At 32.3% G+C, this 25539-nt stretch overlaps 1 protein-coding gene across 2 annotated transcripts in view; it reads left to right on the top strand.

Annotated features, from left to right (window-relative positions):
• The window catches only part of LOC145254916 (uncharacterized), a 96424-nt gene that overhangs the window by 56070 nt on the left and 14815 nt on the right, over positions 1-25539 (top strand). For both annotated transcript variants that reach the window (XM_080113878.1, XM_080113879.1), the window contains exon 3: positions 24142-24925. In XM_080113878.1, coding sequence (XP_079970004.1) covers positions 24142-24925 — 784 coding nt within the window. The remainder of the gene's footprint in view (positions 1-24141; positions 24926-25539) is intronic.

The raw sequence follows: 25539 nt of genomic DNA on the forward strand, positions 1-25539 counted from the left end.
CCCCTTTCTCGTCTTTTTGTTTATTTTCCCCCTTTCTCGTCTTTTTGTTTATTTTCCCCCTTTCTCGTCTTTTTGTTTATTTTCCCCCCTTTCTCGTCTTTTTGTTTATTTTCCCCCCTTTCTCGTCTTTTTGTTTATTTTCCCCCCTTTCTCGTCTTTTTGTTTATTTTCCCCCTTTCTCGTCTTTTTGTTTATTTTCCCCCCTTTCTCGTCTTTTTGTTTATTTTCCCCCCTTTCTCGTCTTTTTGTTTATTTTCCCCCCTTTCTCGTCTTTTTGTTTATTTTCCCCCCTTTCTCGTCTTTTTGTTTATTTTCCCCCCTTTCTCGTCTTTTTGTTTATTTTCCCCCCTTTCTCGTCTTTTTGTTTATTTTCCCCCCTTTCTCGTCTTTTTGTTTATTTTCCCCCCTTTCTCGTCTTTTTGTTTATTTTCCCCCCTTTCTCGTCTTTTTGTTTATTTTCCCCCCTTTCTCGTCTTTTTGTTTATTTTCCCCCCTTTCTCGTCTTTTTGTTTATTTTCCCCCCTTTCTCGTCTTTTTGTTTATTTTCCCCCCTTTCTCGTCTTTTTGTTTATTTTCCCCCCTTTCTCGTCTTTTTGTTTATTTTCCCCCCTTTCTCGTCTTTTTGTTTATTTTCCCCCCTTTCTCGTCTTTTTGTTTATTTTCCCCCCTTTCTCGTCTTTTTGTTTATTTTCCCCCCTTTCTCGTCTTTTTGTTTATTTTCCCCCCTTTCTCGTCTTTTTGTTTATTTTCCCCCCTTTCTCGTCTTTTTGTTTATTTTCCCCCCTTTCTCGTCTTTTTGTTTATTTTCCCCCCTTTCTCGTCTTTTTGTTTATTTTCCCCCCTTTCTCGTCTTTTTGTTTATTTTCCCCCCTTTCTCGTCTTTTTGTTTATTTTCCCCCCTTTCTCGTCTTTTTGTTTATTTTCCCCCCTTTCTCGTCTTTTTGTTTATTTTCGCCCCTTTCTCGGCTTTTTGTTTATTTTCGCCCCTTTCTCGGCTTTTTGTTTATTTTCGCCCCTTTCTCGGCTTTTTGTTTATTTTCGCCCCTTTCTCGGCTTTTTGTTTATTTTCGCCCCTTTCTCGGCTTTTTGTTTATTTTCGCCCCTTTCTCGGCTTTTTGTTTATTTTCGCCCCTTTCTCGGCTTTTTGTTTATTTTCGCCCCTTTCTCGGCTTTTTGTTTATTTTCCCCCCTTTCTCGTCTTTTTGTTTATTTTCCCCCCTTTCTCGGCTTTTTGTTTATTTTCCCCCCTTTCTCGGCTTTTTGTTTATTTTCCCCCCTTTCTCGGCTTTTTGTTTATTTTCGCCCCTTTCTCGGCTTTTTGTTTATTTTCGCCCCTTTCTCGGCTTTTTGTTTATTTTCGCCCCTTTCTCGGCTTTTTGTTTATTTTCGCCCCTTTCTCGGCTTTTTGTTTATTTTCGCCCCTTTCTCGGCTTTTTGTTTATTTTCGCCCCTTTCTCGGCTTTTTGTTTATTTTCGCCCCTTTCTCGGCTTTTTGTTTATTTTCGCCCCTTTCTCGGCTTTTTGTTTATTTTCCCCCCTTTCTCGGCTTTTTGTTTATTTTCCCCCCTTTCTCGGCTTTTTGTTTATTTTCCCCCCTTTCTCGGCTTTTTGTTTATTTTCCCCCCTTTCTCGGCTTTTTGTTTATTTTCCCCCCTTTCTCGGCTTTTTGTTTATTTTCCCCCCTTTCTCGGCTTTTTGTTTATTTTCCCCCCTTTCTCGGCTTTTTGTTTATTTTCCCCCCTTTCTCGGCTTTTTGTTTATTTTCCCCCCTTTCTCGGCTTTTTGTTTATTTTCCCCCCTTTCTCGGCTTTTTGTTTATTTTCCCCCCTTTCTCGGCTTTTTGTTTATTTTCCCCCCTTTCTCGGCTTTTTGTTTATTTTCCCCCCTTTCTCGGCTTTTTGTTTATTTTCCCCCCTTTCTCGGCTTTTTGTTTATTTTCCCCCCTTTCTCGGCTTTTTGTTTATTTTCCCCCCTTTCTCGGCTTTTTGTTTATTTTCCCCCCTTTCTCGTCTTTTTGTTTATTTTCCCCCCTTTCTCGTCTTTTTGTTTATTTTCCCCCCTTTCTCGTCTTTTTGTTTATTTTCCCCCCTTTCTCGTCTTTTTGTTTATTTTCCCCCCTTTCTCGTCTTTTTGTTTATTTTCCCCCCTTTCTCGTCTTTTTGTTTATTTTCCCCCCTTTCTCGTCTTTTTGTTTATTTTCCCCCCTTTCTCGTCTTTTTGTTTATTTTCCCCCCTTTCTCGTCTTTTTGTTTATTTTCCCCCCTTTCTCGTCTTTTTGTTTATTTTCCCCCCTTTCTCGTCTTTTTGTTTATTTTCCCCCCTTTCTCGTCTTTTTGTTTATTTTCCCCCCTTTCTCGTCTTTTTGTTCATTTTCCCCCCTTTCTCGTCTTTTTTTCCCCCCTTTCTTTCTGATCTGTTACCTCTCTCGCCTGTTTTTCCCTTCCTGGGTTTATCCTTTCCCTTTTGTTTTCTCATATTTTATACAAGAAAATCTACTCTGCTTTACCCAGAATAAAAGTGATATGTGGGCATCAAAAAGTTTTTAATATCCTAATACCAGATGTTTTCAATCAAAACTTCTTTTTATATGACTCTGGGCAATGCCAGGTACCTCTTAGTGATTCTCCTCCTTTCTGCATTTTTTTTCTTTTCTTCATTTTCTTCTTTTTTCTTATCCTCGTCCTCCTCCTCCATTCTTATTATCTCTCGTTTTTCTTTCATGTTGTTTCTCCTTTTCATTCTTCATTTGTTTCTCCTTTTCATTCTTCATTTGTTTCTCCTTTTCATTCTTCATTTGTTTCTCCTTTTCATTCTTCATTTGTTTCTCCTTTTCATTCTTTATTTGTTTCTCCTTTTCATTCTTTATTTGTTTCTCCTTTTCATTCTTCATTTGTTTCTCCTTTTCATTCTTCATGTTGTTTCTCCTTTTCATTCTTCATGTTGTTTCTCCTTTTCATTCTTCATTTGTTTCTCCTTTTCATTCTTCATTTGTTTCTCCTTTTCATTCTTCATGTTGTTTCTCCTTTTCATTCTTCATGTTGTTTCTCCTTTTCATTCTTCATGTTGTTTCTCCTTTTCATTCTTCATGTTGTTTCTCCTTTTCATTCTTCATGTTGTTTCTCCTTTTCATTCTTCATGTTGTTTCTCCTTTTCATTCTTCATTTGTTTCTCCTTTTCATTCTTCATTTGTTTCTCCTTTTCATTCTTCATTTGTTTCTCCTTTTCATTCTTCATTTGTTTCTCCTTTTCATTCTTCATTTGTTTCTCCTTTTCATTCTTCATTTGTTTCTCCTTTTCATTCTTCATTTGTTTCTCCTTTTCATTCTTCATTTGTTTCTCCTTTTCATTCTTCATGTTGTTTCTCCTTTTCATTCTTCATGTTGTTTCTCCTTTTCATTCTTCATTTGTTTCTCCTTTTCATTCTTCATGTTGTTTCTCCTTTTCATTCTTCATGTTGTTTCTCCTTTTCATTCTTCATGTTGTTTCTCCTTTTCATTCTTCATGTTGTTTCTCCTTTTCATTCTTCATGTTGTTTCTCCTTTTCATTCTTCATGTTGTTTCTCCTTTTCATTCTTCATTTGTTTCTCCTTTTCATTCTTCATTTGTTTCTCCTTTTCATTCTTCATTTGTTTCTCCTTTTCATTCTTCATGTTGTTTCTCCTTTTCATTCTTCATGTTGTTTCTCCTTTTCATTCTTCATGTTGTTTCTCCTTTTCATTCTTCATGTTGTTTCTCCTTTTCATTCTTCATGTTGTTTCTCCTTTTCATTCTTCATTTGTTTCTCCTTTTCATTCTTCAGTTGTTTCTCCTTTCATTCTTCATGTTGTTTCTCCTTTTCATTCTTCATGTTGTTTCTCCTTTTCATTCTTCATGTTGTTTCTCCTTTTCATTCTTCATGTTGTTTCTCCTTTTCATTCTTCATGTTGTTTCTCCTTTTCATTCTTCATGTTGTTTCTCCTTTTCATTCTTCATGTTGTTTCTCCTTTTCATTCTTCATGTTGTTTTCTCCTTTTCATTCTTCATGTTGTTTCTCCTTTTCATTCTTCATGTTGTTTCTCCTTTTCATTCTTCATGTTGTTTCTCCTTTTCATTCTTCATGTTGTTTCTCCTTTTCATTCTTCATGTTGTTTCTCCTTTTCATTCTTCATGTTGTTTCTCCTTTTCATTCTTCATGTTGTTTCTCCTTTTCATTCTTCATGTTGTTTCTCCTTTTCATTCTTCATGTTGTTTCTCCTTTTCATTCTTCATGTTGTTTCTCCTTTTCATTCTTCATGTTGTTTCTCCTTTTCATTCTTCATGTTGTTTCTCCTTTTCATTCTTCATGTTGTTTCTCCTTTTCATTCTTCATGTTGTTTCTCCTTTTCATTCTTCATGTTGTTTCTCCTTTTCATTCTTCATGTTGTTTCTCCTTTTCATTCTTCATGTTGTTTCTCCTTTTCATTCTTCATGTTTGTTTCTCCTTTTCATTCTTCATGTTGTTTCTCCTTTTCATTCTTCATGTTGTTTCTCCTTTTTCATTCTTCATGTTGTTTCTCCTTTTCATTCTTCATGTTGTTTCTCCTTTTCATTCTTCATGTTGTTTCTCCTTTTCATTCTTCATGTTGTTTCTCCTTTTCATTCTTCATGTTGTTTCTCCTTTTCATTCTTCATGTTGTTTCTCCTTTTCATTCTTCATGTTGTTTTCTCCTTTTCATTCTTCATGTTGTTTCTCCTTTTCATTCTTCATGTTGTTTCTCCTTTTCATTCTTCATGTTTTTTCTCCTTTTCATTCTTCATGTTGTTTCTCCTTTTCATTCTTCATTTTGTTTCTCCTTTTCATTCTTCATGTTGTTTCTCCTTTTCATTCTTCATGTTGTTTCTCCTTTTCATTCTTCATTTGTTTCTCCTTTTCATTCTTCATGTTGTTTCTCCTTTTCATTCTTCATGTTGTTTCTCCTTTTCATTCTTCATGTTGTTTCTCCTTTTCATTCTTCATGTTGTTTCTCCTTTTCATTCTTCATGTTGTTTCTCCTTTTCATTCTTCATGTTGTTTCTCCTTTTCATTCTTCATGTTGTTTCTCCTTTTCATTCTTCATTTGTTTCTCCTTTTCATTCTTCATTTGTTTCTCCTTTTCATTCTTCATTTGTTTCTCCTTTTCATTCTTCATTTGTTTCTCCTTTTCATTCTTCATTTGTTTCTCCTTTTCATTCTTCATGTTGTTTCTCCTTTTCATTCTTCATGTTGTTTCTCCTTTTCATTCTTCATGTTGTTTCTCCTTTTCATTCTTCATGTTGTTTCTCCTTTTCATTCTTCATGTTGTTTCTCCTTTTCATTCTTCATGTTGTTTCTCCTTTTCATTCTTCATGTTGTTTCTCCTTTTCATTCTTCATGTTGTTTCTCCTTTTCATTCTTCATTTGTTTCTCCTTTTCATTCTTCATTTGTTTCTCCTTTTCATTCTTCATTTGTTTTCTCCTTTTCATTCTTCATTTGTTTCTCCTTTTCATTCTTCATGTTGTTTCTCCTTTTCATTCTTCATGTTGTTTCTCCTTTTCATTCTTCATGTTGTTTCTCCTTTTCATTCTTCATGTTGTTTCTCCTTTTCATTCTTCATGTTGTTTTCTCCTTTTCATTCTTCATGTTGTTTCTCCTTTTCATTCTTCATGTTGTTTCTCCTTTTCATTCTTCATGTTGTTTCTCCTTTTCATTCTTCATGTTGTTTCTCCTTTTCATTCTTCATGTTGTTTCTCCTTTTCATTCTTCATGTTGTTTCTCCTTTTCATTCTTCATGTTGTTTCTCCTTTTCATTCTTCATGTTGTTTCTCCTTTTCATTCTTCATGTTGTTTCTCCTTTTCATTCTTCATGTTGTTTCTCCTTTTCATTCTTCATGTTGTTTCTCCTTTTCATTCTTCATGTTGTTTCTCCTTTTCATTCTTCATGTTGTTTCTCCTTTTCATTCTTCATGTTGTTTCTCCTTTTCATTCTTCATGTTGTTTCTCCTTTTCATTCTTCATGTTGTTTCTCCTTTTTCATTCTTCATGTTGTTTCTCCTTTTCATTCTTCATGTTGTTTCTCCTTTTCATTCTTCATGTTGTTTCTCCTTTTCATTCTTCATGTTGTTTCTCCTTTTCATTCTTCATGTTGTTTCTCCTTTTCATTCTTCATGTTGTTTCTCCTTTTCATTCTTCATGTTGTTTCTCCTTTTCATTCTTCATGTTGTTTCTCCTTTTCATTCTTCATGTTGTTTCCTCCTTTTCATTTCTTCATGTTGTTTCTCCTTTTCATTCTTCATGTTGTTTCTCCTTTTCATTCTTCATGTTGTTTCTCCTTTTCATTCTTCATGTTGTTTCTCCTTTTCATTTCTTCATGTTGTTTCTCCTTTTCATTCTTCATGTTGTTTCTCCTTTTCATTCTTCATGTTGTTTCTCCTTTTCATTCTTCATGTTGTTTCTCCTTTTCATTCTTCATGTTGTTTCTCCTTTTCATTCTTCATTTGTTTCTCCTTTTCATTCTTCATTTGTTTCTCCTTTTCATTCTTCATTTGTTTCTCCTTTTCATTCTTCATTTGTTTCTCCTTTTCATTCTTCATTTGTTTCTCCTTTTCATTTCTTCATTTGTTTCTCCTTTTCATTCTTCATGTTGTTTCTCCTTTTCATTCTTCATGTTGTTTCTCCTTTTCATTCTTCATGTTGTTTCTCCTTTTCATTCTTCATGTTGTTTCTCCTTTTCATTCTTTCATTTGTTTCTCCTTTTCATTCTTCATTTGTTTCTCCTTTTCATTCTTCATTTGTTTCTCCTTTTCATTCTTCATGTTGTTTCTCCTTTTCATTCTTCATGTTGTTTCTCCTTTTCATTCTTCATTTGTTTCTCCTTTTCATTCTTCATTTGTTTCTCCTTTTCATTCTTCATTTGTTTCTCCTTTTCATTCTTCATGTTGTTTCTCCTTTTCATTCTTCATGTTGTTTCTCCTTTTCATTCTTCATGTTGTTTCTCCTTTTCATTCTTCATGTTGTTTCTCCTTTTCATTCTTCATGTTGTTTCTCCTTTTCATTCTTCATGTTGTTTCTCCTTTTCATTCTTCATGTTGTTTCTCCTTTTCATTCTTCATGTTGTTTCTCCTTTTCATTCTTCATGTTGTTTCTCCTTTTCATTCTTCATGTTGTTTCTCCTTTTCATTCTTCATGTTGTTTCTCCTTTTCATTCTTCATGTTGTTTCTCCTTTTCATTCTTCATGTTGTTTCTCCTTTTCATTCTTCATGTTGTTTCTCCTTTTCATTCTTCATGTTGTTTCTCCTTTTCATTCTTCATGTTGTTTCTCCTTTTCATTCTTCATGTTGTTTCTCCTTTTCATTCTTCATGTTGTTTCTCCTTTTCATTCTTCATGTTGTTTCTCCTTTTCATTCTTCATGTTGTTTCTCCTTTTCATTCTTCATGTTGTTTCTCCTTTTCATTCTTCATGTTGTTTCTCCTTTTCATTCTTCATGTTGTTTCTCCTTTTCATTCTTCATGTTGTTTCTCCTTTTCATTCTTCATGTTGTTTCTCCTTTTCATTCTTCATGTTGTTTCTCCTTTTCATTCTTCATGTTGTTTCTCCTTTTCATTCTTCATGTTGTTTCTCCTTTTCATTCTTCATGTTGTTTCTCCTTTTCATTCTTCATGTTGTTTCTCCTTTTCATTCTTCATGTTGTTTCTCCTTTTCATTCTTCATGTTGTTTCTCCTTTTCATTCTTCATGTTGTTTCTCCTTTTCATTCTTCATGTTGTTTCTCCTTTTCATTCTTCATGTTGTTTCTCCTTTTCATTCTTCATGTTGTTTCTCCTTTTCATTCTTCATGTTGTTTCTCCTTTTCATTCTTCATGTTGTTTCTCCTTTTCATTCTTCATGTTGTTTCTCCTTTTCATTCTTCATGTTGTTTCTCCTTTTCATTCTTCATGTTGTTTCTCCTTTTCATTCTTCATGTTGTTTCTCCTTTTCATTCTTCATGTTGTTTCTCCTTTTCATTCTTCATGTTGTTTCTCCTTTTCATTCTTCATGTTGTTTCTCCTTTTCATTCTTCATTTGTTTCTCCTTTTCATTCTTCATGTTGTTTCTCCTTTTCATTCTTCATGTTTGTTTCTCCTTTTCATTCTTCATGTTGTTTCTCCTTTTCATTCTTCATGTTGTTTCTCCTTTTCATTCTTCATGTTGTTTCTCCTTTTCATTCTTCATGTTGTTTCTCCTTTTCATTCTTCATGTTGTTTCTCCTTTTCATTCTTCATGTTGTTTCTCCTTTTCATTCTTCATTTGTTTCTCCTTTTCATTCTTCATTTGTTTCTCCTTTTCATTCTTCATTTGTTTCTCCTTTTCATTCTTCATTTTGTTTCTCCTTTTCATTCTTCATGTTGTTTCTCCTTTTCATTCTTCATGTTGTTTCTCCTTTTCATTCTTCATGTTGTTTCTCCTTTTCATTCTTCATGTTGTTTCTCCTTTTCATTCTTCATGTTGTTTCTCCTTTTCATTCTTCATGTTGTTTTCTCCTTTTCATTCTTCATGTTGTTTCTCCTTTTCATTCTTCATTTGTTTCTCCTTTTCATTCTTCATTTGTTTCTCCTTTTCATTCTTCATTTGTTTCTCCTTTTCATTCTTCATTTGTTTCTCCTTTTCATTCTTCATTTGTTTCTCCTTTTCATTCTTCATGTTGTTTCTCCTTTTCATTCTTCATGTTGTTTCTCCTTTTCATTCTTCATGTTGTTTCTCCTTTTCATTCTTCATGTTGTTTCTCCTTTTCATTCTTCATGTTGTTTCTCCTTTTCATTCTTCATGTTGTTTCTCCTTTTCATTCTTCATGTTGTTTCTCCTTTTCATTCTTCATGTTGTTTCTCCTTTTCATTCTTCATGTTGTTTCTCCTTTTCATTCTTCATTTGTTTCTCCTTTTCATTCTTCATTTGTTTCTCCTTTTCATTCTTCATTTGTTTCTCCTTTTCATTCTTCATGTTGTTTCTCCTTTTCATTCTTCATGTTGTTTCTCCTTTTCATTCTTCATGTTGTTTCTCCTTTTCATTCTTCATGTTGTTTCTCCTTTTCATTCTTCATGTTGTTTCTCCTTTTCATTCTTCATGTTGTATCTCCTTTTCATTCTTCATGTTGTTTCTCCTTTTCATTCTTCATGTTGTTTCTCCTTTTCATTCTTCATGTTGTTTCTCCTTTTCATTCTTCATGTTGTTTCTCCTTTTCATTCTTCATGTTGTTTCTCCTTTTCATTCTTCATGTTGTTTCTCCTTTTCATTCTTCATGTTGTTTCTCCTTTTCATTCTTCATGTTGTTTCTCCTTTTCATTCTTCATGTTGTTTCTCCTTTTCATTCTTCATGTTGTTTCTCCTTTTCATTCTTCATGTTGTTTCTCCTTTTCATTCTTCATGTTGTTTCTCCTTTTCATTCTTCATGTTGTTTCTCCTTTTCATTCTTCATGTTGTTTCTCCTTTTCATTCTTCATGTTGTTTCTCCTTTTCATTCTTCATGTTGTTTCTCCTTTTCATTCTTCATGTTGTTTCTCCTTTTCATTCTTCATGTTGTTTCTCCTTTTCATTCTTCATGTTGTTTCTCCTTTTCATTCTTCATGTTGTTTCTCCTTTTCATTCTTCATGTTGTTTCTCCTTTTCATTCTTCATGTTGTTTCTCCTTTTCATTCTTCATGTTGTTTCTCCTTTTCATTCTTCATGTTGTTTCTCCTTTTCATTCTTTATGTTGTTTCTCCTTTTCATTCTTTATGTTGTTTCTCCTTTTCATTCTTCATTTGTTTCTCCTTTTCATTCTTCATGTTGTTTCTCCTTTTCATTCTTCATTTGTTTCTCCTTTTCATTCTTCATGTTGTTTCTCCTTTTCATTCTTCATGTTGTTTCTCCTTTTCATTCTTCATGTTGTTTCTCCTTTTCATTCTTCATGTTGTTTCTCCTTTTCATTCTTCATTTGTTTCTCCTTTTCATTCTTCATGTTGTTTCTCCTTTTCATTCTTCATGTTGTTTCTCCTTTTCATTCTTCATTTGTTTCTCCTTTTCATTCTTCATTTGTTTCTCCTTTTCATTCTTCATTTGTTTCTCCTTTTAATTCTTCATGTTGTTTCTCCTTTTCATTCTTCATGTTGTTTCTCCTTTTCATTCTTCATGTTGTTTCTCCTTTTCATTCTTCATTTGTTTCTCCTTTTCATTCTTCATTTGTTTCTCCTTTTCATTCTTCATGTTGTTTCTCCTTTTCATTCTTCATGTTGTTTCTCCTTTTCATTCTTCATGTTGTTTCTCCTTTTCATTCTTCATGTTGTTTCTCCTTTTCATTCTTCATGTTGTTTCTCCTTTTCATTCTTCATGTTGTTTCTCCTTTTCATTCTTCATGTTGTTTCTCCTTTTCATTCTTCATTTGTTTCTCCTTTTCATTCTTTATTTGTTTCTCCTTTTCATTCTTCATTTGTTTCTCCTTTTCATTCTTCATGTTGTTTCTCCTTTTCATTCTTCATGTTGTTTCTCCTTTTCATTCTTCATGTTGTTTCTCCTTTTCATTCTTCATGTTGTTTCTCCTTTTCATTCTTCATGTTGTTTCTCCTTTTCATTCTTCATGTTGTTTCTCCTTTTCATTCTTCATGTTGTTTCTCCTTTTCATTCTTCATGTTGTTTCTCCTTTTCATTCTTCATGTTGTTTCTCCTTTTCATTCTTCATGTTGTTTCTCCTTTTCATTCTTCATGTTGTTTCTCCTTTTCATTCTTCATGTTGTTTCTCCTTTTCATTCTTCATGTTGTTTCTCCTTTTCATTCTTCATGTTGTTTCTCCTTTTCATTCTTCATGTTGTTTCTCCTTTTCATTCTTCATGTTGTTTCTCCTTTTCATTCTTCATGTTGTTTCTCCTTTTCATTCTTCATGTTGTTTCTCCTTTTCATTCTTCATTTGTTTCTCCTTTTCATTCTTCATTTGTTTCTCCTTTTCATTCTTCATTTGTTTCTCCTTTTCATTCTTCATGTTGTTTCTCCTTTTCATTCTTCATTTGTTTCTCCTTTTCATTCTTCATGTTGTTTCTCCTTTTCATTCTTCATTTGTTTCTCCTTTTCATTCTTCATTTGTTTCTCCTTTTCATTCTTCATTTGTTTCTCCTTTTCATTCTTCATTTGTTTCTCCTTTTCATTCTTCATGTTGTTTCTCCTTTTCATTCTTCATGTTGTTTCTCCTTTTCATTCTTCATGTTGTTTCTCCTTTTCATTCTTCATGTTGTTTCTCCTTTTCATTCTTCATGTTGTTTCTCCTTTTCATTCTTCATGTTGTTTCTCCTTTTCATTCTTCATGTTGTTTCTCCTTTTCATTCTTCATGTTGTTTCTCCTTTTCATTCTTCATGTTGTTTCTCCTTTTCATTCTTCATGTTGTTTCTCCTTTTCATTCTTCATGTTGTTTCTCCTTTTCATTCTTCATGTTGTTTCTCCTTTTCATTCTTCATGTTGTTTCTCCTTTTCATTCTTCATTTGTTTCTCCTTTTCATTCTTCATGTTGTTTCTCCTTTTCATTCTTCATGTTGTTTCTCCTTTTCATTCTTCATGTTGTTTCTCCTTTTCATTCTTCATGTTGTTTCTCCTTTTCATTCTTCATGTTGTTTCTCCTTTTCATTCTTCATGTTGTTTCTCCTTTTCATTCTTCATGTTGTTTCTCCTTTTCATTCTTCATGTTGTTTCTCCTTTTCATTCTTCATGTTGTTTCTCCTTTTCATTCTTCATGTTGTTTCTCCTTTTCATTCTTCATGTTGTTTCTCCTTTTCATTCTTCATGTTGTTTCTCCTTTTCATTCTTCATTTGTTTCTCCTTTTCATTCTTCATTTGTTTCTCCTTTTCATTCTTCATTTGTTTCTCCTTTTCATTCTTCATTTGTTTCTCCTTTTCATTCTTCATTTGTTTCTCCTTTTCATTCTTCATTTGTTTCTCCTTTTCATTCTTCATTTGTTTCTCCTTTTCATTCTTCATTTGTTTCTCCTTTTCATTCTTCATTTGTTTCTCCTTTTCATTCTTCATTTGTTTCTCCTTTTCATTCTTCATTTGTTTCTCCTTTTCATTCTTCATTTGTTTCTCCTTTTCATTCTTCATTTGTTTCTCCTTTTCATTCTTCATGTTGTTTCTCCTGTTCATTCTTTATTTGTTTCTCCTTTTCATTCTTTATTTGTTTCTCCTTTTCATTCTTCATGTTGTTTCTCCTTTTCATTCTTCATGTTGTTTCTCCTTTTCATTCTTCATGTTGTTTCTCCTTTTCATTCTTCATTTGTTTCTCCTTTTCATTCTTCATTTGTTTCTCCTTTTCATTCTTCATGTTGTTTCTCCTTTTCATTCTTCATTTGTTTCTCCTTTTCATTCTTCATGTTGTTTCTCCTTTTCATTCTTCATTTGTTTCTCCTTTTCATTCTTCATTTGTTTCTCCTTTTCATTCTTCATGTTGTTTCTCCTTTTCATTCTTCATTTGTTTCTCCTTTTCATTCTTCATTTGTTTCTCCTTTTCATTCTTCATGTTGTTTCTCCTTTTCATTCTTCATGTTGTTTCTCCTTTTCATTCTTCATGTTGTTTCTCCTTTTCATTCTTCATGTTGTTTCTCCTTTTCATTCTTCATGTTGTTTCTCCTTTTCATTCTTCATTTGTTTCTCCTTTTCATTCTTCATGTTGTTTCTCCTTTTCATTCTTCATGTTGTTTCTCCTTTTCATTCTTCATTTGTTTCTCCTTTTCATTCTTCATTTGTTTCTCCTTTTCATTCTTCATTTGTTTCTCCTTTTCATTCTTCATGTTGTTTCTCCTTTTCATTCTTCATGTTGTTTCTCCTTTTCATTCTTCATGTTGTTTCTCCTTTTCATTCTTCATGTTGTTTCTCCTTTTCATTCTTCATGTTGTTTCTCCTTTTCATTCTTCATGTTGTTTCTCCTTTTCATTCTTCATTTGTTTCTCCTTTTCATTCTTCATTTGTTTCTCCTTTTCATTCTTCATTTGTTTCTCCTTTTCATTCTTCATTTGTTTCTCCTTTTCATTCTTCATTTGTTTCTCCTTTTCATTCTTCATTTGTTTCTCCTTTTCATTCTTCATGTTGTTTCTCCTTTTCATTCTTCATGTTGTTTCTCCTTTTCATTCTTCATGTTGTTTCTCCTTTTCATTCTTCATGTTGTTTCTCCTTTTCATTCTTCATGTTGTTTCTCCTTTTCATTCTTCATGTTGTTTCTCCTTTTCATTCTTCATGTTGTTTCTCCTTTTCATTCTTCATGTTGTTTCTCCTTTTCATTCTTCATGTTGTTTCTCCTTTTCATTCTTCATTTGTTTCTCCTTTTCATTCTTCATTTGTTTCTCCTTTTCATTCTTCATTTGTTTCTCCTTTTCATTCTTCATGTTGTTTCTCCTTTTCATTCTTCATTTGTTTCTCCTTTTCATTCTTCATGTTGTTTCTCCTTTTCATTCTTCATTTGTTTCTCCTTTTCATTCTTCATTTGTTTCTCCTTTTCATTCTTCATGTTGTTTCTCCTTTTCATTCTTCATGTTGTTTCTCCTTTTCATTCTTCATGTTGTTTCTCCTTTTCATTCTTCATGTTGTTTCTCCTTTTCATTCTTCATGTTGTATCTCCTTTTCATTCTTCATGTTGTTTCTCCTTTTCATTCTTCATGTTGTTTCTCCTTTTCATTCTTCATGTTGTTTCTCCTTTTCATTCTTCATTTGTTTCTCCTTTTCATTCTTCATTTGTTTCTCCTTTTCATTCTTCATGTTGTTTCTCCTTTTCATTCTTCATGTTGTTTCTCCTTTTCATTCTTCATGTTGTTTCTCCTTTTCATTCTTCATGTTGTTTCTCCTTTTCATTCTTCATGTTGTTTCTCCTTTTCATTCTTCATGTTGTTTCTCCTTTTCATTCTTCATGTTGTTTCTCCTTTTCATTCTTCATGTTGTTTCTCCTTTTCATTCTTCATGTTGTTTCTCCTTTTCATTCTTCATGTTGTTTCTCCTTTTCATTCTTCATGTTGTTTCTCCTTTTCATTCTTCATTTGTTTCTCCTTTTCATTCTTCATTTGTTTCTCCTTTTCATTCTTCATTTGTTTCTCCTTTTCATTCTTCATTTGTTTCTCCTTTTCATTCTTCATTTGTTTCTCCTTTTCATTCTTCATTTGTTTCTCCTTTTCATTCTTCATTTGTTTCTCCTTTTCATTCTTCATGTTGTTTCTCCTTTTCATTCTTTATTTGTTTCTCCTTTTCATTCTTCATGTTGTTTCTCCTTTTCATTCTTCATTTGTTTCTCCTTTTCATTCTTCATGTTGTTTCTCCTTTTCATTCTTCATTTGTTTCTCCTTTTCATTCTTCATTTGTTTCTCCTTTTCATTCTTCATTTGTTTCTCCTTTTCATTCTTCATGTTGTTTCTCCTTTTCATTCTTCATTTGTTTCTCCTTTTCATTCTTCATGTTGTTTCTCCTTTTCATTCTTCATGTTGTTTCTCCTTTTCATTCTTCATTTGTTTCTCCTTTTCATTCTTCATTTGTTTCTCCTTTTCATTCTTCATGTTGTTTCTCCTTTTCATTCTTCATTTGTTTCTCCTTTTCATTCTTCATTTGTTTCTCCTTTTCATTCTTCATTTGTTTCTCCTTTTCATTCTTCATTTGTTTCTCCTTTTCATTCTTCATTTGTTTCTCCTTTTCATTCTTCATTTGTTTCTCCTTTTCATTCTTCATTTGTTTCTCCTTTTCATTCTTCATTTGTTTCTCCTTTTCATTCTTCATGTTGTTTCTCCTTTTCATTCTTCATGTTGTTTCTCCTTTTCATTCTTCATGTTGTTTCTCCTTTTCATTCTTCATGTTGTTTCTCCTTTTCATTCTTCATGTTGTTTCTCCTTTTCATTCTTCATGTTGTTTCTCCTTTTCATTCTTCATGTTGTTTCTCCTTTTCATTCTTCATGTTGTTTCTCCTTTTCATTCTTCATTTGTTTCTCCTTTTCATTCTTCATGTTGTTTCTCTTTTTCATTCTTCATGTTGTTTCTCCTTTTCATTCTTCATGTTGTTTCTCCTTTTCATTCTTCATGTTGTTTCTCCTTTTCATTCTTCATGTTGTTTCTCCTTTTCATTCTTCATGTTGTTTCTCCTTTTCATTCTTCATGTTGTTTCTCCTTTTCATTCTTCATGTTGTTTCTCCTTTTCATTCTTCATGTTGTTTCTCCTTTTCATTCTTCATGTTGTTTCTCCTTTTCATTCTTCATGTTGTTTCTCCTTTTCATTCTTCATGTTGTTTCTCCTTTTCATTCTTCATTTGTTACTCCTTTTCATTCTTCATTTGTTACTCCTTTTCATTCTTCATTTGTTTCTCCTTTTCATTCTTCATGTTGTTTCTCCTTTTCATTCTTCATTTGTTTCTCCTTTTCATTCTTCATTTGTTTCTCCTTTTCATTCTTCATGTTGTTTCTCCTTTTCATTCTTCATGTTGTTTCTCCTTTTCATTCTTCATGTTGTTTCTCCTTTTCATTCTTCATGTTGTTTCTCCTTTTCATTCTTCATGTTGTTTCTCCTTTTCATTCTTCATGTTGTTTCTCCTTTTCATTCTTCATGTTGTTTCTCCTTTTCATTCTTCATGTTGTTTCTCCTTTTCATTCTTCATGTTGTTTCTCCTTTTCATTCTTCATTTGTTTCTCCTTTTCATTCTTCATTTGTTTCTCCTTTTCATTCTTCATGTTGTTTCTCCTTTTCATTCTTCATGTTGTTTCTCCTTTTCATTCTTCATGTTGTTTCTCCTTTTCATTCTTCATGTTGTTTCTCCTTTTCATTCTTCATGTTGTTTCTCCTTTTCATTCTTCATGTTGTTTCTCCTTTTCATTCTTCATGTTGTTTCTCCTTTTCATTCTTCATTTGTTTCTCCTTTTCATTCTTCATTTGTTTCTCCTTTTCATTCTTCATGTTGTTTCTCCTTTTCATTCTTCATGTTGTTTCTCCTTTTCATTCTTCATGTTGTTTCTCCTTTTCATTCTTCATGTTGTTTCTCCTTTTCATTCTTCATGTTGTTTCTCCTTTTCATTCTTCATGTTGTTTCTCCTTTTCATTCTTCATGTTGTTTCTCCTTTTCATTCTTCATGTTGTTTCTCCTTTTCATTCTTCATGTTTTTTCTCCTTTTCATTCTTCATGTTGTTTCTCCTTTTCATTCTTCATGTTGTTTCTCCTTTTCATTCTTCATGTTGTTTCTCCTTTTCATTCTTCATGTTGTTTCTCCTTTTCATTCTTCATTTGTTTCTCCTTTTCATTCTTCATGTTGTTTCTCCTTTTCATTCTTCATGTTGTTTCTCCTTTTCATTCTTCATGTTGTTTCTCCTTTTCATTCTTCATGTTGTTTCTCCTTTTCATTCTTCATGTTGTTTCTCCTTTTCATTCTTCATTTGTTTCTCCTTTTCATTCTTCATTTGTTTCTCCTTTTCATTCTTCATTTGTTTCTTCTATTACTAGTACTACCACTTGTTATTCTAAAATTTCTTTTGTGTATTTTTTCTTTATATGAGATTCAAGTTCCAGATGTTAAGATTTATTTTTTGCAGGTGGCAACTTTGGGAAATCAATTGTTATTGATATAATATTGATATTGACACATCGGCTACTAACCCACCACCAACACCATATTTATAAACTAGATTATTACATAATTTTTTTTTTTTTCACTGCTCTTCACCGTCATGCTTTATTTTAGGCATGCGAAAAAATCATTAAATTAAGATAATAAAACGTGTACTAAGAAAGGTAATAAAACAAGTGTGTCTGAACAAACGAATGTTTATATATTCATGAGTAGTGGTTATAAGTTCACTAATAATTAACATTTTATTGTACGCTTGCCTGAGTGAAGACCGTGCAAAGCCCAATGCCGGGTAGGGACATAATTTCAGGTGTAAGTTTTACTAGATTTTGTGAACGTGGTTGGATGAACAAGTAAGAGTACATATCAGTTACTGAATGACATCTCCAACTTCCTTGGAGAAAAGTGCAGTATCTTTTTTTTTTTTTTTTTTTTTTTTACATAGGAATCACCACATCAAGGCCCATAGACCACTCGAGGATAAGGGTTAAGAGTGTACAGTAGTCAATTTAACAATATAGTAATTGTTAGTAATGGAAATTCGGTAAATTTGTTAACTTAAGTGGAACGGCTCATCAAGAACTTGTTAACGTTGGACTTGAAGACAACCATATTGTAGTCAGCTGGAAAAGCAGGAAAACGGAAGACAGTTCCACAGGCGTGCAGTTCTAAGAAAGAAGCTTTGTTCATGGAATCTACATTTAGGTTTAGGCGCAGATAAAGAGGGGGGGGTTGTAATTATTGATAGTGTTTTCAGCTAGACGAGTGTTTCTTGTGAAAGTTTGGCTAGGAGGGACCAAAGATTGTGTTCTGATATCTGTTCCGATATCATGCTTCATCTTTTGTTTTTGGTCACTGAAGAAGTTCTTCTAAACTGAGGCTATTCCCCCCCCCCTTTCCAATTTAGATTACTCCTTTTGGAGTAGCTAATTCCCTCCACTCTCTGCTTCCACATATTAACATGTTCTGATTAATTGGCCCAACACTAGTTCAGAACTAAGCTCAATTTTAAGACTTACATTACACCCCCATCTTATTATTCTCACATCATTTCTCTCCATGCAACACGTTCTTTAACTCTCACAGGCCACGTTTCATTTCCATACATCATCATCACACTGCATACTCATACCAGATAAACTCTTCCCTTGATCAACAGTGATAAAACTCTGCTAGTTAGTAATGACAAAAGTTTGCTGACTTTACTTCATCTACTACTAATTCTTGTGATCACACCAACACTAGTTCCTCCTTTCCTGTGCTCCAATGGTATCACCAAGATAGCAAAACTTCTCAACCACCTCCATCCAAGTATACTTTCTCCACATTCAAGTTCTATTTATCTCCATTCTTACATTTCTTGAACATAAACTGACCATCCTCTCTCAAACTACCAATAACTTGACTGCAATTCTTGTGCAGCCAATACTTACAAGCACCACAAAATATTGAATTGCACAGATTCCTTATCCATAAACTGAACAGGGGAACTTTCCTCTTTTTGGGAGCTTTCCAACACTACAACCATTGATCATCACTTTCGCCTTGGTAACATTCACTCCCAAACCATAGCATTCCTCTAACTCTTTAACTTAACAAGTAGGTCTTCCATTGTTTCACAAGCAAGTATTAAACCATCAGCATACAGCATCTTTATTTGGACAATTCATATGGAGCTCTCTGGATAATACTTCCTAAGACACAAATAAAAATAGCAGACTCTGTATAGAAACCTGATGTATTCCCACTGTAACATTAAACTATTCACTAAATATGTTGCTAATTATAACATGATTTCGTGAACGTTTCTGTACATTGCTTGAAAATCAACCACTTATTTGTTTTTAGTTTATGTAAAGCTTACCAGACAAGTTCTCTTGACACTCTGTCAAAAGCTTCTCCAAATCCATAAAAGCAAAATATAGATCTTTCTTCTTAAGATACTTCTCTTGCATTTGTCTTGGGATAAATGTATCAGCAGTGATTTTTTTTTTTTTTTTTTGCTCAGGCATAAAACCAAATTGTATTGCATCTATGCTTATCTGATATTTGCTGCTCAGTTATTTTCTCAATCACTTTCAAGAGCTGATGCATCAACTTTGAGTCTCTATAATTACTCTATAATTACCTCTATCAATTGTTTCCCCTTTATTGTAACAATTCACAATTGTACTAAGTTGCTAGTCTTTCAGGATAATCTTTCTTATGATCTGATTTGTCAAAACCGTGACCATCCCAATGCCTGTTTTATTCACAGCTTTCAGCATCTATGTACAATAATAAAGCAATTTCATGTTTGTGTATATTATTACTACTAATGGGACGATTCCAATATTTTCTGTTCTAAGTTCCCAATTCCAATACAATGGGTGGATTCTGATTCTTTTATGACGTCTAACTATTTAGCTATAGAGTTTGTTTTTTTTTCTTTTTTCTTTTATTCGAATTACAGTAAGAAAGCATGTAATATATGCACATGTAGAGATACACTTATGGAGAGGGGGTGTTCTATAGATTTTAGTTTTCCCAGAAGTTTAAAATTGATCAATATTTATCATTAGTGCCGCAATGGAAAATTTTATTTTGAACAAAATGAATCATTTTTGGTATCAGGAAATAGGTACTTTTTTTTTTTTTTTTTTTTTTTTCTGATAGTCCAAAAAGTTTTTTTTTTTTTTTTGTTTTTTTTTTTTTGATTCCCGATTCTGTTTATCTTTTCCAACAATAGTTATTACTCACTCCCATGCCTTTTTAAAAGATTAGATTATTTAAAATACAATGCAAAACAAATTTTTTTAACTTTATGTGATGTTTTTGGCATGTTAAATATGAGACTAACTAAAATATATCTCCTTGGCACTCTGAGTAGAATCGGTCCTGGATATGATCTTAAACTATATCCAGTGATGAGGCCCCAGTTTGCGGGCTTTGGGGAGTGTGGAGTCACCCTTTAATTGCCATTGCTCACAGGTCCACTACCTGTTAGGGTCTCAACTATGGGTTAAATAGAATCCGACTTGAAAACAACAAATATGTTCTATTAAAAAATTTTTCTTCAAAATCTTTGGATTCGGCATTAAATAACCTGAAAAGGGTTGATATGCTGTAAAACAGTCAACCTGACTAGAATCAAACTTTAGTCTGTGTTTCATCAAAAAATGTCACTATAATATTGTGGGCGCTGCTTTTGCCCCAGACATAGAAATAGGTCATGAACTCCCGCAAGAGTTTTGAAGATAAACTCTCATACTCAAATATATTCTGAAACCACTTTAAGCAGATTACATAGGAGTTTTGGAGTGAGCAGATGTGCTACAATGACTTCATAGCTTTTGTTTTTGTGCCAGATAGAATGAAAATATCTCAAACTCTTGCCAGGATAAAACTGAAATTTCTCTCTCTCTCTCTCTCTCTCTCTCTCTCTCTCTCTCTCTCTCTCTCTCTCTCTGTATGCATTTTTTTTTTTTTTTTTTTTTTTTTTTTTGACAGATTAATTGGATTGCACTCATTTTGGATTTTTAATTCGGATTGCTTTGTCAACATTACAAATCTAACTTCTTCTTATAACCATTACACTTTTTGGAACAACCTAACCATTACATATCCTTCCATTTGGATTCTTATTCTTTTCTCCATTTCATAAAATCTTTACACTAACGTTTTTTTTTTTTTTTTATATATGCCTGGTTTTCATATAATGCAGTTTCAATTTATGCCAGTACCAGCATATAGCTTCGCTATAATTATTTGCTAATATCTTTACTCTGATGAAAAGAACGCATTCTTTGAAACTCTGTAGATTAAGGAAATCTTGATATTTCTTTTTGAGTATCCTGTCGAACAATAAATTCTTGTAAATTATAATTTAGTCTTTGTGTTCTTTTATTTATATATATATATATATATATAACATTGGTCGTTTTAGGAGCAATTGGCCTAATGAAAAATAATCTTAAACACAATCCATGGAAAACTAAACTGTAGCAAAATATAGATAGAAGCTACAAAAGGGACAATGTCTATCCCTAAACGAGCCTTCAGATATAAATTCAAATTATAATCAAATCAAAGAAATACATATATTACTCATATATTTAAACACATGCATACATAAACTCCCTGGCGAATATTCCCTATACTCAGTGAATCATGTACAAGAGAGATTCAAACAATTTCGCTTAAAGAGTTGGTTAGAATTTCAAAAAGATCTCTTGGTTGGAGTGTCCAAAATAGCCAGTGAATGCCTGACGTCCTGTAGGATACACCGTTCCCAACAAAAAAAAAAAGAAAATTAAAACAAAAGGAGATGTAAATAAATATGAGAAGATAAGTAAAATTAATTTTACTCTCTCATAACAGGAACATTTGCACCACTTTTCTATTCTCTTACGAAGATTAAAATCAAGAAATAATGTTTCTAAGCATTGTCTAGAATTCTTACATGATTTTGACATAAAAAATGTCTAAAATGCAAGGCTTAAGCTTAAAGTGTTTTAAGAAGAAATTGAAATTGAGGAAGTATTAATTGCGAATGTAAAATATTTACAATTTGAAATAAGGATTGTGCCAATGTTATAATCTGTAAAATATTAAAAGAAAAAAACCCTGCAATTTTGGGAATATTGATTGATGTCTAATACTTATTGTTAAAATTTCACAAAAATCTGAGATAAATGAATTTTCAAGAAAGGTTTTCACCCGCCTTTTTATGCCCTTTGTTTAAGGTTTGAAACTAAATTAAACTGAATATAGCCAATATTTAGACCCATTACATCTATCAGTTGTCCCAAATTTCATAACAGTTTAGTTTAATTAGTTTATGAATTATTCCTGTGCATACAAAGCTATAAGCCTAGCTAACTTGATTAAATAAATAAATATATATATATATATATATATATATTAACTACTTCATTTAATCATATAAATTAATATATAAATTTATAAACTTTAAGTAAAACTTTAAGTATTTACTTCAACAGTGCTCAATACGTAGGTAGAGCTAGGTAATGTTATAAAATATATATGGCGATTAAGCAACACAGAATATTCCGCGTTTCATCCATGCTAGGATTCATCAGGCTTAAGCGTGGATGAAATGTGGAATATTCTGTGTAGCTTAATCACCATATATATTTTATAACTAACTACTTTATATATATATATATATATATATATATATATATATATCGTGAGTGAATAATTATTTTTGTTTTTTGCTTACATTCTGCTCATTTATAATGTAAAATTTTTTGAATATCTCACATAAAACTGATTGCTTTACAATACATGCCATTGTTTTCCATTTTTGTGCCAAACTGATAATTGCCATAACAAAATATGCTTTTTTATTTGAAAACAAACAATTCTCTTCATTGTCTGAATTTTTTATTTTCGTTAAATAATGAAATACTTTTTTTTTTTTCTTTTCTTTTTTAGATGAAATTCAAATAGTAATAATGAGATTTATTAAAAAAAAAAAAATTAAATATATATAAAAAGAACTTAGTCTGTGTGTTCTGTATAAAAAGACAATTTAGAGAATCTATATAAAATCTAAGAGTGTATTCTTATGTAAAATTTAACGGAAAAAACAAAGGAAGTGTTCCTGATACTCTAACAACACCACTAAGAGGACAATAAAGACAAAACCTTTCTCTCTTTAAAATTTCAAATATATTTTATTTTTATGAAATTGAAATTATAAGATTTTCTGATGGAAATGGTCACAAATTTCTACCTTATCCTCTGTTTGCCAAATATTAACATGGCTTATGAGAACAGAATTCCCTTTAAAACTTAAATACAAATATATATATATCCAATTTTAATGAAATTCAAGCCATATGCAGAAGATACTAATATTAATAGTTCTTCCAACATTTCACCTGTTTCCGATCATATAAGGGGTCGTAAAACCAAAGAAAGTAACATGATGTTTGTGAAAAAATACATAGTCTTTAACCTAATTTAATCCCGAGCAACGTTAGGTCTTCTTGCTATTTGTCAATAAGCTTTGTTATTTAGATTATTTATTATTCTCAAAGTTTTCAACGATGTATCCCCACCTCGCACACACACCAACCTTCTTCAGGTGCATTTGCCATCTCCGAGAAATGTTAACGTTTGCACCACTTCTATATTCTTGTACAAAGATTAAAATCAAGAGATAATGCTTCTAAATCTTGTATCTAGAATTCTTACATGATTTTGCCTTTGTCGGACTCGGAATGATTTCGGAGTTCAGCTAGACTCGGCCAAAGAAGATCAAGGAATACTAACAGTGCTATTCAAGCATTTTTTGTTTACCTTGTGTCTAACTTGCCGCAGGGGAGGTAAATAAACTTACATTGTGTAAGGTTGACTTGTTGAACATGGGTTTATGTGTCATTGGGGTTCCTATCCTAGTGCAGTATCCCTATCTCCCAAGTCCAGGATATCAACTATGGCATAAAGTGGGGAATGCCAATGGGACTGCTCAGGCATTTTCAGTTAAGACCTGATTAATATTATCTGCCTGTTGAGACTATTGTTATCTGTTCAAAACCATCTACTCCTTTCATTATCTGCTCAAACTAGTCTACTTTGTTGTCTCTAATTTTGTCCCGTTTTGATCTATCTCTTAAATATATCTACTTTTGACTGGAAATCCTAAATGTTTAGTCTTTTTCTCAGTTGCCCTCAACTGGCCACCCAGAATCTAACAACTGTTCCTAATGGCTTTATTCAGTCTGTTCCCATATTATCTACTGCCGCAACAATTTTGTATTGTCACCTATTTTCTAACTAACATTTGCTAATAATCCTGACTGTGGAGAGATGGGGAGAGGCACTCCATAGTATCATACTCGTGTGATACTATCAATATTTCCCCTCCCTTAAGTGTTAAGAAATGGGAAAGAAAAAAAAAAATTTACAAAAATAAAGGAAATAGGTTTATCAGTAGAATAATGGAGAGGATGTTCAAAAAGGAACACACAAGAAAGCTAAAATGGGATTGTCAACAATGTCTATCCTTAAACAAGCCTTAGATGCAGTTTTAGAAGTGTCAAGAAATTGATTAGCCGACTACAGATCTGACAGATTTTTTCCATGGTAGTGTCACACGCACTTAGAGTTCAAGTGATATTTACAGAATATGTCACAGTTTGTTTAATTGTATTTTTGTATACTTGTGAGCCTTTTTTCTTTTTCCTTTTCTTTTCTTTTTTCTTTTCATTTTTCCTTTTACTTTTCATTTTTCCCTTTTCTTTTTTTTATTTTTTTTCCTTTTCCTTTTTCTTTTTTTTCCTTTTTCATTGTTACCTTTTTTTCTTTATCTCTCACTTTTTCCCCTCTTCCAAATTTGTTTCTTAGATTCAATCATGCTTTTCTCTATCTCTTTTTCTGTTTTTGCTTAGTTGGCCGAGAAAAGCTTTCAATTTGTTCACCTTACATTGTTAACACTTAGAAAAAGATTTTCTTTTTTCTCTTTAATGCACAAAGAAATATTTTCCCATCAGTTCAATTTACTTTTTTAGAGAATAAAAAATAGATGTGTCCACTTAATCTGCTTTTTTGTTAATTTCAATATTTTTTCTTTCTTTTTCTAGCTTGGTCTTTTGCTGCTGCTGGTCATTGCTGGAACGACTGACCACTGCTGCCAGTTATTGGTCAAGTGCAAATACTATGCAATTGATGTCCTCCTCTGGAAATTTGATTCGTCAACGTCTAAAGTTACTGAAACTTCAAAACAGCAACGGCTGGAACTGAATTCCCATCTCCAGACACAGTTAACCTATGGCGATATAGGAATGGTGGCTTTCGGCCAAGCTGGACGATTCATTGTTAACTTTTGTGTTTTCCTTACGCAATTTGGTTTTTGCATTGGCTATTGTATATTTATCGGCAACACGCTCATGTCTTTCTTCCCTTTAGCAGCGCATTGCGTTCTCCCTCAAGGCAACATTACCCGCCTAAATTTTACATCATCCAGTCTAAAACAAATGATGGGCACGTTGGCCTATTCAGAGCATGCGGTGAAAGTGTCTGACACTCACCTGCCCTGGAACTGTACGTCCCCTCCAGTTACTATGGATGAAGAATCCCAGAAAGTTCCAAAAATGTCTGACACTGCTAAGAAAACAGTTGTGTTCCTTAATAACTCTTATGACCCGAGCACATATTTGACCAGTTTTCGGAATAGTAACTCATCGTATAGCGACGTTGTTTTTAGCAGTAATGCACCCCCACTTTATGTTCTCATCCTTTTACCGCTGCCCATCTTCATCATTTTCTCTTTTATTAAAAATATCCGATTCATGGGAGCAATTAGCATCTGCGCTGATGTTGCCATCGTCATTGGATGGGTGTTCCTATTAGTCTTCCTATTTATGGGTAAGTGGTTTCATTTATTTCATTTTTCTTCATTACACAACTTTAATTAATGTTAATATCAATAAAACAGTTCTTGTCCAGAATTCCACCATATTAAAAAACAAGGTGCAAGTCCAGAATTCAACCTAATTTTAAAAAAAAAAAAAAAAGGCAAAAATGCAAGAAAATCTTTATGATGTACGTTTTCGTTGTGGAATGAAAATATCATATTCCAAAAATTGAGTAAATTGATTAAATAACTTTTTTCTTTTATATAGAAAATTTTTTTTTTTTCCCTTTCAATATTTTTTTTTCTTTTAAACGATTTTAGCAATTAACCCTTTATGACCTGGTTGAACTAATTCATTCAATCATAAATAAATGAATATAACAGCATAAACAAAGTGAGAATTGATTCAAACACACCATACATATTAGTTCAGTATCTGTGTAGATTGTTATAGTGAAAGTCTTAAAATCATAGTATCATTATCCTTTAAACTAACTAAAATTAACAAATATTTTTTAATCATCTGCATTATAATTCAGGCCATAAAGGTTTAATAGCAAATTGTAATCATCATAAGGGTTATTTTGATCTCTATTTCTGGAGAGGTTGTTTAGGGGGTGGTAAC

This window comes from Euprymna scolopes, chromosome 30, assembly GCF_053919585.1.
Source record: "Euprymna scolopes isolate OS-2025 chromosome 30, ASM5391958v1, whole genome shotgun sequence".
Classification (NCBI taxonomy): Eukaryota; Metazoa; Mollusca; class Cephalopoda; order Sepiida; family Sepiolidae; genus Euprymna; species Euprymna scolopes.